Raw genomic sequence first — 12,785 nt, 5'->3', positions numbered from 1 at the left:
GTTTCAGGCCTAAGGAAAGTTCATTCTTCCCTTGCTAATTTATGTGAATGTGAGGGGCATAATGAGAGAAATTTCCCTTGGTGCTGGCTCATTTCAGTTTAAACAAACAAACAAACAAACAAAAAAAAAGTTCATTGCTTTGATATACTGGCTTCATATTCAGGGCCCTGTTTACTAAGGTACATTAATGTTTTTAGCGCGCCTACACTTAGCTTGCGCTCTAACCGTGTAGGCGCCTATAGGGATATTGTAGGCACATACATGGCTGATGCACGTTGAAAACGTTAACGCACCTATAACGCTGCTTAGTAAACAGGGTCCTCAGTGTTTTAGTCCGGGGTGTGTGTTTTTTTGAAGCCACACCCTTTGCCCCCCCCCCAAATGAAACTACCAGACTACACCCTTTACACTAACTATACTGTTTTATTAAATGGTCTGAGGTCATAAGAATCCAGATCTCTCACCATCGTTTCTGCTGTTCACAATATTTTGCATTTTTGGATTTATCCTTGGTTGACTCTTTTTGTTTTTTTTTTTGGAGGGATGATTTTTTTGATTCAATGTTATAATAAGCTTGTTATTATGTTACAAACAATACATATTATGCCACTGTAATATGTAAACATTTCTTTAATATCTTTAATAAAAATATTTAAATATAAAATATGAGCTAATTATGTGCATAACTCATTCAAATAATGGCATATATGTGCATTTAGCTCTAGTCACTAAATATGTGCTTATCACACGTGGAGGGGCATAATCGAACGCGAACACCTATGTCCATGGGTGTCTATGTCTGAAAACGGGTACTTGAAGAGGCAGGACAGACCGTATTTTCGAAAAAATGGACGTTTTTCAGCTGGGCGTTTGTTTTTTTTTAGTGATAATGGAAACTAAAAACTCCCAGCTCAAAAACGTCCTAATCCGAGCCATTTGGTCGTGGGAGGGGCCACGATTTGTAGTACACTCGCCCCCCTGACATGCCAGGATACCAACTGGGCACCCTAGAGGTTAGTGCGGTGGACTTCAGACAACGCTCCCACATGCATAGCTCCCTTACCACGGGTGCTGAGCACCCAACCCCCCTCCCCCAAAACCCACTACCCACAAATGTACGACACTACCATAGCTCTTAGGGGTGAAGGGGGCATCTACATGTGGGTACAGTGGGTTTTGCAGGCCTCCCATTTACCAGCACAAGTGTTAAAGGTAGGGGGGGGATGGGCCTGGGTCCGCCTGGCTGAAGTGCACTGCGGTACCCACTAAAAGTGCTCCAGGGACCTGCATACACGCAGGCCTCTAGGACTCGTTGCTGCTATATAACATTGGCACACCAGTTGACACCTGAAGACTAATCTCTCCAAAAATGTCCTTTATTGGAATAAGCATGCTTACTCACAGTTAACTGCAGATCAGAGGTTGTGCCCCACTGGCAAAGAGTCTCCCTGGTACTGAGATGAGCAGTAGGTCAGACCTGGCAGAATGCTGTACAATGCCCTCTTTCAGCCACATTCAAGGGAAGAACTAAGTTCTGTAACGTGGCTAACACATGAAAGGGATCTAAAACTGGCTTACAAAAATGGCCACTACCTCATTGACTACCGGAAACAAAACAGGGCACACTCTGACCCAGTAAGCAGGGGGAAAAGCACCATGGGAGTAGAGCCTACCAACTACCAACATCGTGAGCATTTGCCACAGGCTAGTGGAATCACGGAGCCCAATACCCTACACCCACCACAATGCATTGCTGATGTGACTCTGCAGTGCGCATAACTGAAAAGGTGTCACACTCACCTGAGAGCCACATCAGAACCAGGGAAAGGCTGTCACAGGATAGAACACATTCTGCTGTCATAGAGGTGGGTATGGCATTTGAGGCTGGCATAGAGGCTGGAAAAAGTTTGTAAAGTGGGGTTTTTTTTGGTGGGAGGGGGTTAGTGACCAGTGGGGGAGTCCGGGGAGGTCATCCCCGATTCCCTCCGGTGGTCATCTGGTCAGTTGGGGCACTTTTTTGGGACCTGTTTGTGAAAAAAAAGGGTCCAAAAAAAGTGACCCAAAATCGCGGTAAAAACGCCTTTTTTTTCGATTATCAGCTAAAGACGCCCATCTCTCCTCGGCCGATAACCACGCCCCAGTTCTGCCTTCAACACGCCCCCATCAACTTTACCCGTTTCCACGACGGATTGCAGTTGGAGACGCCCAAAATCGGCTTTCGATTATACCGTTTTGGGAGCCCACGGGAGAAAGACGCCCATCTCCCGATTTGGGTCGCAATATAGGCGTTTTTCTCTTTCGATTATAAGCTGGATAGTGTGTATTTTACAGGTGGGTATATGAGCGGAATAAGGATAAGACTCATACTTACATGGTTAACTTATGAAATACTTACGCACATATCACCAAAACTTAAGCGTATCACTTATGCCAGCTCTATGACTGGTGTAAGTGCTCGGGCCTAGTTTATAGACCTGTATTTTCACTGTCACAGTAGTATATATGTTATAAAAGAAAGCAGCACCTGCATTTCTTTCTAGAACAGGCTCCTTGCCAGAATGATCTCCATAGGTGTCTGTCTTCTAAAACGCCAGCACAAATGCTGCAGATATCATGGATAAAACGAGCCTGCATACATTTACACCTACCACAGTATATATATTATGTAGGTATTTTATAAATGTGTGTGTGTGTGTGGGGGAGGGTATTCTATAACAGTGCATCTATATTTAGGTACCTAGAGGGTGTCTATGTGGCACCTATCCTATAAAGAAAAGTAGGCACCTACTTTCCTTTACAGAATACTAATGTAGCAGGTGAAATATGTGACGGGAATTTGGTTATGAGCACATATGCCAGCGACTCACCTGGGGTAAGTGTCCATACCCAAATGTCTGAGATATGGGTATAACTTACAGTATTCTAAAAGTTATGTGTGTGGGTCTCATCCATCCTCCACCTGCCAAATATGTGCCATGAAAGATACACACATATTTACAGTATAGCGCTTAGGTGTAATTTTGGCATTTAGAATTATGTATGGGACAATCAAGAGACCTTTATTGGTAGACCTGACACAGGCCATGTTTCAGCGTCAAGTATGCCTGCATCAGGGTCAAAACAAACTGGACTCCTGAAGAATATAAAAAAGTAAAACCGTGGCACACTTAAGCCAGCATCCAGTGTAATGAAGAAATCTAACATGTGAACCAACTTCCTAGGAGGTCTACCAATAAAGGACTCTTGATTGTCCCATACTTGACAGCCCTTGATGCTTTTTCTGCTTGTTCCTACGTGTGTATCTTGACCCTCTCTTCTGCCATTGACATTTGGAATTATGCCATTATTCTAATCATTTACGTGTGTGATTGGTGCATACATGTTAGTGTCCACTTTACAAATGTATCGCCTTAGTGTTGGGCTACTTTAGAGGTATTTTCATCCCAACACTAACTGTACAGAGTGTAGTTCTATAAAGCCAGGGTGGACAATCTTTATACACAGAGAGCTGCATGAATGTTAGTACTACCCCTAGAGGGAATCGGAAATGCAGAGAACTCTCTAGACCTTCTGTGATAAATAAGTAAGTAAGTAAGTAAGTAAGTAAGTAAAAATGTAACTCAAATGATAAAGACAAACTTCTAGAGTGGCTATTCTGAAAATACTTGTAGAATGTATTTAAAATCACCAAAACTCTGGGTAGTGACGTCTTCTGTGTATATGTCCCATGGTCTCAGAGGCCGCATAAAATTCAATGGTGGGCTGCAGGTTGCCCACCCCTACTCTAAAGGGTGTCAAAAGTTAGGCCCCAGAATGCTGGCTGCTAAGCATGAATTCTATACAGGGATCTGAGCACCAAGATGCCATTATAGGATACTAGCGTAAGTTGCCATTTACCCACTGACATTTAGGTACACCCACTTATGCAATGTCTACGGCAGGTGTAAATGTGTGCACCTAAATGCAACACTTTAATGTGTAAATGACACTATTCTATAACAAGTAGGCAACTGAGAGAGTGCCTATGCCCCACCCATGTGAACTCTTCCTTTAATTTGCGTAAGATTGAGGTCTACAAAATCCTGAGTGGCGTGGAATAAGTAGAAGTAAGTGAAGTTTTTACTCGCTCCAAAAGTACAAAGACTAGGGGACACTCAAGGAAGTTATATTGAAATACTTGGAAAACAAATAGGAGGAAATATTTTTTCACTCAACGAATAGTTAAGCTCTGGAACTCTTTGCCAGAGGATGTAGTAACAGCGGTTAGCGTATCTGGGTTTAGCAAAGGTTTGGACAAGTTCCTGGAGGAAAAGTCCATATTCTGCTATTGAGACAGACATGGAGAAGCGATTGCTTGCCCTGAGATTGGTAGCATGGAATGTTGCTAATAATTGGGTTTCTGCCAGGTACTTGTGACCTGGATTGGCCACTGCTGAAGGGCTATTGACCTGACCCAGTATGGCCACTCTTATGTTCTTATGTTCTATTATAGAATCCTACTTAGTGCCCAAATAGCACTTACATGTGAATCTGTAATATCTGAGCATGCAAATGAAATGTATATTTAGGTGCTCACTTTATAGAATGAGGGGGCAACCCTTAAAAATACAAGGATACTGGGTTTGTATATCCACCCCCAAATTCTATAAAAGTCACTAAAAATTGTATGTGCAAATTTAGGTATGTACCCAATTTACGCATGCAATTTAATTGAATAATAAGCCAATTAGCACTGATAATTGGCTTAACAAGCAATTATTGGTGCTAACTAGATTTAATTAAAATTTGCACGCATACGTTTAGGTGTGGGTCCAAAAAAGGGGGCGTGGCCATGGGAAGGTCATGGGAGGATCGGGGACATTCCCATAATTTATGCGCAATTTTATAGAATAATGGGGATCCCTGCCTAGTTTAGGCCTAAATGCAGTTGCAGTTCCCGGCGCTAAGAACTATTCTATAAACCGTGCCTAAATTTAAGCGCCGTTTATAAAATAGCACTAAGTGCTATCTTTTTCAGCGCTGATTTTATAGGTGCCATTTATAGAATTTAGTCCTCAACATCTGCCGGTGAACAAATAAAACTAACTGAATACTGACCCAAGATATTTCAGGGTACGGTATATTCAACAGTCAGGTATTTTCAAATACCTTGAGCTAGTTGACTTTTTAACCCCAACAACATATTTTATTTATTTCAAAAATGTATATCTCGCTTTAAATTCATACCGGGTTACAATATAAAAAACATTCATAATAAAACTATAACAAATAAAACAATCACATAAAATCATTGAGCTTAGTCAACACAAAACAATACAGAGCAAAACATGGAAAATCTGCCAGAGACAAGCTTAATCCACAAAAGCTTGAACAAAATAAAGCTTTCAATTTCTTAAATTGTTTGTAATCAGCACAAAGTCTTAAATAACCTGGCAAGGAGTTCCACAAATTCCCTCCAGCTACTGAAAAAGCACGGATAGATAGGAAACATACAGAGTAATGTGAATCACAGAACCACGAGAACATTACAGCAGTATGAAATATCATAAAGTTACTGCAGAATTTCAACCAGTGCACACATCACATAGGTACCTTTTAATGCAGCACTATTGTAACAAACAAATTGTCCCTGCTCATGCACACATTGGAGGTGCTTAACACAACTGAGATTATAAAACTACTTCAAGCAATGATGGTTAGTTTGAGAGGGAAGAATCTCTGCACCAGAACTTTGTATAACATCTGAAAAGCACAAACATCACAAAGGCCTGAAGTTCCAGAATAACCTCATTTTCTCCTAGAACTGAGACAGATTTTAGAACATAGAATATTATTTGCATACTTAGGTGATCATTCTCAGTCAGTCAGTTCAGTATAATTTTACTCTCAGGGGCCCTTTTAGTAAGGTGTGCCGAAAAATGGCCTACGCTGGTGTAGACGTGTATTTTGGACGCGCACAGATCCATTTTTCAGTGCGCCTGCAAAAAAAGACCTTTTTTTTGGTCGAAAATGGATGTGTGGCAAAATAAAAATTGGCGCATCCATTTTGGGCCTGAGACTTTACCGTCACCTAATGACTTAGCGGTAAGGTCTCACACGTTAACCGGGCGGTAATCGTCAGCGCGTGTACACTGCTGATTACCACCCGGTTAGCGCCACGCGGTAGAAAATAAAAAATATTTTCTGCTGCATGTATCGGATGTGCATAAAAATTGGAATTACCGTCTGGGGCACGCAGTAGCCAGGCATAGTTCCAAATTTATGCGTATTGGACGTGCATAGGTACCTACATGCTAACTTAGTAAAAGGGCCCCTCAGTGTCTTCTATGAAAGCAACACACCTTTGTTGGTGAATCTATCAAATAGTGTTTTATGCATAGAAATGGAAAATGGTCCACTACATACACACATGCAGTTATATATGTATACATATGTATTGGAGAAGTGTGTTCCTGGGGGGCAAGGTTGGGGCAGAAAATGCTCTGACAAGGATTTCCAGAAGCATACTTGTCAAGTTTTCACAGAAAAATTACCTACACAAATTGTAGGTGCAGATTTGTTTGAAAGTTGCCTCTGATAATCAGAAGCATAGCCAGGTTGTGACGCCAGGGGGAGCAGATAGGCATGTGTATGCATTGTGTAGGTGCGATGGACCACCTAAAAAATAGGTGCTATCGCCGTCTGAAGTCCGTTTGGGGAAGCAGTCAAACCTCTGGCGCCCCACCTAGCTATGCCACTCAGGGGCATAGCCAGACCTGCCATTTTAGGTGGGCCCAGAGTTAGCCTGGGTGGGCTCTTCCCACTTACACCCCTACCTCCACACATATACACACTACAGTTTGCCGTACATATATACAATACAGTATTTTAAATCTTCCCCTCTGCCCCTGCATCCATCTGTCCCTCTCTTTTCCTTTTCATCCACCTACCCCAGTCACAAGTCTTCATGCTTCTCCCTTTCTTCCACCCCTCCAGCATCTGCCCCTCCCCCCCTCCCCCTCCACCTGTGGTCCAGCATCTGCTTGTCTCTCTGAAATTCCCAACCCACCCTCCGGTCTACCTCAGAGCTGTCACCAGAAACAATTCTTATAGGCAAGCTGCGCTGGCCCTGCAGGCTCCCCTCTGTGTGTCCTGCCCTTGATAATTCCTGTTTCTTCAGTGGTGGGGATGCCATGGAGGGAAGCCTGCAGGTTACCTATAGGAACTGGGCTCTGAGGTAGATCGGGAAGGCAGGGGGTTCTGAGAGAGGGAGAGAAAGAGAGAGGGACAGATGCCGGGCCATGAGCAAAGAAGGGGGAGAGAGGGGAATGAGGTGCTGCCACTGAGGTGTTTTGGGGGTATTATGGGCCACTAGACTGGCTGGGCCTGAAGCATGAATGGGTGGGCTTGTGCCCACCTGGGCCCACCTGTAGCTACGCCACTGACACCACTGCTGATAATACCTCTTACTGTGTTTGCATATTCCTGTCAACATACACAGGACAGTACAAGATATACCACAGGTTTATTTTTCTCAGATTTTATTTCCTGTTCACAAATTAAGTATTGAGTAGAATAGTAACGTACCAGCTCCTGGACCCTCAATGTTATAAGTCACCACCCCATTGTCACCTTCGTCTGGGTCTGTGGCTATCAGAGTGATGACAGAGGTCCCTTCAGGTTCATTCTCATAAACACTGGTGCTGAACTGGGTTTTAGCAAATTGGGGTCTGCAGTCATTGATGTCCAGAACTGTGACCAGTACCTTTAAAACAAGCCAAGCAGAGGTATCTGAACAAATGTTATGCAGTTTCATCTGTAATTCTCTTCCAAAGTCTGGCCCTGCAGTTTATAATCAGTCAGAACCTACAAGCTCTTTATAAATATATTAGAGCGCAATTCCCCATATTCACAAGAAAGGGCGCATCCCACAAGCTCTGTTACATTTTTGGTTTTGCATATCAAAATAACACCACCTTAGTTTGTAGACTGAAGAAAATATATTTTCGAACACAGTAATTCCAGCCTCTACATTTAGGAAGATGTTAGATATTTTTTTTTTTTTTTGGAAGTAGAGAACATCCAAACAGTGATAATCCACAAGCCTAATTTCTACTGTGAAGCAGCGAACATGGTATTGGGTCCCAAAATGAGTGAGTTGATTGTGCAACAAGTGACAGAAATAGTGATGCAGGCTCTGGACAGTAAACTAAGTAAAATATTGGAGCAACTCCACAAATGCCAAATTATCCGGTTCCAGGCTGGAGACTTTTTGGCCAATCCTGGTTTTGAACTTGCATCCAAAATTAGTGTGTGATTTGAAGTGCGTGATCTTGCCCATTGAAATCAGTGCTGCAAGTCCCATAATGCACCAGGATGGGGTGGTCAGAAATCCAGGGCAGTCCCAAAATCTCCAGCCTAGAACTGGGTAACTTAGCATCTCTGCAACTCACTGATATCATCTCTGCCTTAACTACAATCAGAGGGAGAGTAACTGAGGTGGAACAGAGAATTTCCACTAAGGAGATCTCCGTGAGCAGGGCCCAACTCACAATATAAAGAATAGACTAGAAGCTTGATGACCTGAAAAACAGATCATGATGTAATAATATTTGAATAATTGGGTTTCCTGAGTCGATTGATGGGGTGAAATTAGGTAGCTTTCTAGAGGAATGCCTTGTGGATCAATTAACATTGAGCCACACCTGGAGCATACTGGGAATTGAAAGAGCATATCAACTGGGCAGGAAGACAATACTCTATGGCTAGGCCATGCATTGTTATTGCATTAATTTTGAACTTCATGCATAAGGAAATTGTGTTGAAAGTTTTTAGAGTTCGGAGCGGATTTCAATATAACAACAACAACAACATCTGGTCATTCCAGGACTATTTGATGTTGTTTTCAGCAAAGCATATAGAATACACAGAGGAATGCAAATCTCTGGTAGACAAGAAGGTGTGCTTTAAGTTGCTTTAAGTTGCAATACTGGGCAATTCTCTATTTAAGAGTGAGGGAAACATGTATTTCAGAAGGCTAGAAAGGCAGTGGAATGGGTCATGAAGCTATTAGATGCTAGCACCTGTGTTGTTTGATAAAAAAAAGAGCTCTATTCTATAAGCCACATTTAAAATTAGGCATGATTTATAGAATAGTGCTTAGGTGCTGGGGTTACATGTAAATTTAGGTACTGCCATTTGCACCAACAAAACCGTGGTGCAAATAACTGCACCTAAATTTACACGCGATGCCCCAGTTACACATGTAACTCAAAACCATACCTACACTCTTCCCCAAAATGCCCATGATCCTTCTATTTCTGCACCCTTTTTTTTAGGCTGCGTATACAAAATGTACACACGTAAATACCTATTAAAGCTAATTTGTGCCAATAATTTTGTTAAAAAAAAACAATTATTGGCACTAATTGGCTTGTTATTCACTTAAATTGCGCACACAAATTGGGCGCACTCCCAAAATTGCATGCTCAGTTTTTGGCGACTTTTATACAATTAGGGGGATCATAGATTTTGGCAAGATAGGGACTACCCAGAATTTGAACTGCGCCTACAGATAGAGCCCATTCTAACTGTGATGTTTGTAAAGATACGTAGGGACATATATTGGAATACGATTCTAGCTGCTGAACGTGAATTCAGTTTGGATTACTTTTAGACAATTCAAAATACTGTGGACGTTGGAGTGCGTGAGAGAGGGGGATTGCGAATGCGGCGAACTGAATGGTGGCTTTGTGAATGGGAAAAAATGATTTACGGTCTATGGTGGTGTTGTCACTGCACTAAGCTACGTGATTTCTACTTAAATGGATGATTGTTAGTATGAAGGGGATGGGGGGATTTATTGGGATTCTTAGGGATGGGAGAGAAAGGGAAGGTGGGAGAGGCAGTTTGTTGAGAAGTATGTGAAACTACAGTTTTAAGTAAAGGTTAAGCATACTATCATTTTTTACTCTTAGGAGCAGAGGTTTGGGAAGGAAAGGGAGCCTAACATAGATAAGGAGAAAACAAGGAATCTGAAAGATTACTTTTAATTCTAGTGAAATAATGGAGGTATTCCAGATAGTATCCTGGAATGGTTCTGGGATCAGTACACCGGTTTAGAGGTACAATATTTTATAAGCATCGAAGTACAAGAAACACATCTTTGTAGTTAATGGCCCTATATCAAATTATATGGTCAAAATGTATCCATTTGCTGACAGGAAATTTCTTTTTTAAGAAAGAACTTTATGAATACCTGAGCCCCTAATGCTGACCATAAGTCCTGTGTCCTGTGTCGATATTAAGTGGCTTTTAATATTGACACAAGACTTTCCACAGCTATCCTTTAAATGTTTCTTGTTTAACTTCAGTGAGATCTAATGCCATGTATGCTTCACCCAAATAAGCAGTAAAAATATTCTTTCATGTATTTTTTAAGAGAATAAAGGGTATTTACGCAGACACATAATCAAAATCAAATAAAGTTACACATCATAGATGCAGTACAGTGGTTCTGAGACCTCACCTGCACAGAGTTCTCACGGCGGTTGTTGGCAATGTCCCCTGGGTTATCTCTGGCAATAGCAGTCAGTGTATAGAAATCTTTCTTTTCTCGGTCCAGCATTGACAGAATGTAAATATCTCCCTGGGTTACAGGAGAACACAACATCAGAAAATCACAGGGGTTTTTTCCCCTATTTTTGTATTTCTGCTCTCTCTATTGATGTGCACTCTTACATTTTTTGGACTGTTGGCATCACTCCAGTTGAAGAAAGGAGTACAGTTAATAACAGATGTATGTCAATGAACCAGAATGTATCTGTTAGCCATTGTCTATGAGTAGTACAAGCAGGGTTCTATTCGATTAGCTGTACTGGTACTGGAGCAGGGCTGCCGAAAGACAGAGCCGGGCCCAGGGCAGGGACTCTGCAACCACTGCCCCCCCCCCCCCACTCAGGCCACTGCTGCCAACCCCCTCACTTGGGCCGATACCGCCCCTGCCCCCTACTTTCCTACATCTGCCCATCCCTCGGTCTGTCACTCTCAATCACCCGGGTCCCGACACACAGGAGCAGTAGAGAGACAGACCCCAGTGCTAGGCCCCCCCTTGGAGGCTGGGCCCGGGGAAGCTTGCACCCCCTGCCCCCCTCTTTTCGGCCTTGTACTGGAGAACCCTTTGCAGTCTGCAAATATCTTTCCTTAGACCAACACAAGCATCAAAAGACAGTGTCATACATGAATTGCCAAGATCACAGCGACATTTCTTCAGGTGTGGATAGATCAATCCCACACAACCATGCTGGTGACCCTATACTTGGAAATTAATCCTTTTGGTTTCCATTTCTCCCAGATGAAGGGAAGATGGCTGCTGGGACTTTCAAACGTTTTGCTTTCTTTGTCCTAATTTAAAATGCTCCTGGCTAAAAATGTGCTCTTTGTTCAACAAGATGAGCTGGCACAGAAGAACCAGGAACAACAAAGCTTAGGAAACAGGAGACTGCAAAACACCAGGATGGCATACAAAAATATGGGTTCCAGTAAATCATTTTTTGCATGCCATACTGATGTTCCACGGGCTCCAATTTCCTACACCTTCCTATTTCTACTTCTTCTGTATCAGGTCATCTTGTTGATCACCGCTCATCTCTCTTTTTTGGACAACTGAAAATATGTTCTTTACAAAAAAAAAAGATTTCCTCCCCCCACCCTATTCAAAGACTTTTACCGTGCTGGGATTTATTCCAAACTTGCCCTCTCCATCCACCAGGCTGTACTGGATAAGTGCATAACGTCCTGAATCAGCATCAGTAGCTGTGATCTTAAGAACAATTGTACCCAGTGGGATGTCCTCGAAGACAGGCCTCTGCAAACAAAAGGTTGAAAGAGCTGAGCATAGGAATTCTGCATTGTTCTATACTTAAGCAATAATAATACTAGAACACTTTCCCTGGAACTTAGTGATGGGGTGGAATGGCTGATGAAATGCCCAGTCTAGAAGTCAGAAAATCATTGAATATGTTGATAGATAAGCACCACTTGGTCCACTCAGTCTCCCTGTTTATTACTGTGAGTACATCACCCTCACTCCTGCCTTTCATGGCTGCCTGTCACTGATCAATCCTGATCACAAGTACTTGGCAAGATCCCAAAGGGCAGAAAAAATTCCCCAGGAATGAGAAGCAAGCAGCTTTCCCCTAAGTCTACCTAATGGGCTTTTCCTCCGGGAATTTGTCCAAGCCTTTTTAAAACACAGCTATAATAACTGCTTTTACATATCCTCCAAAGAAGTTAACAATGCAAGTGAAAAAATATTTTCTCCTATTTGTTTTAAATGTACTTGCTCCTGCCCCTAGTGGCAACTTCTTGAAAATGACTGCTGTGACCTCTTGAAGTACTGCAAGGTGGCTGCGAGATGTCACGGCAGCCATTCTCAAGAAGCTACCAGTAGGAGCAGGAGCAAGGGGAGTTCTCTCCTGCCCCCAACACACCACTGGACCACCAGGGAGGTCAGGTAGGCCCCTGGGAGGGTCCTATCCTGACGGGGAGAGGGGGTGGGATGGGGCTGCTGCTGGGGGGATGATGTTGTTGGAGGGGGCTGCCCGGGGAGGGGGCAGAGCGGAGATGTTGTTGGGGAGGGGTGCCCTGGAGGGCTGTTGTCGAGTGCTATGGGTGGGGGAAAATAAACTTTTTTTTTTTTGGTGTGGGTCCCAGCCCGATATTCAGTCTGGGACTGCATAACTTTCTTATGCGGGTTTGATTGAATATTGTCTGGGCCTGCATAAGCACCAGCAGCCTGCCTATCC

The 12,785-nt window shown here is 42.9% G+C and overlaps 1 protein-coding gene across 1 annotated transcript in view; it reads right to left on the bottom strand.

Annotated features, from left to right (window-relative positions):
- The window catches only part of CDH23 (cadherin related 23), a 1,475,307-nt gene that overhangs the window by 99,012 nt on the left and 1,363,510 nt on the right, over positions 1-12,785 (bottom strand). The window contains exons 49-51 of the mRNA XM_030204991.1: positions 11,708-11,845; positions 10,508-10,627; positions 7,567-7,744 (exon numbers count right to left, since the gene is read on the bottom strand). Coding sequence (XP_030060851.1) covers positions 7,567-7,744; positions 10,508-10,627; positions 11,708-11,845 — 436 coding nt within the window. The remainder of the gene's footprint in view (positions 1-7,566; positions 7,745-10,507; positions 10,628-11,707; positions 11,846-12,785) is intronic.

The sequence above is a fragment of the Microcaecilia unicolor genome, chromosome 5 (assembly GCF_901765095.1).
Source record: "Microcaecilia unicolor chromosome 5, aMicUni1.1, whole genome shotgun sequence".
Taxonomy (NCBI): Eukaryota; Metazoa; Chordata; class Amphibia; order Gymnophiona; family Siphonopidae; genus Microcaecilia; species Microcaecilia unicolor.
Note: the sequence above shows the minus strand (reverse complement) of the source record. Positions and strands in the feature narration are given on the sequence as shown.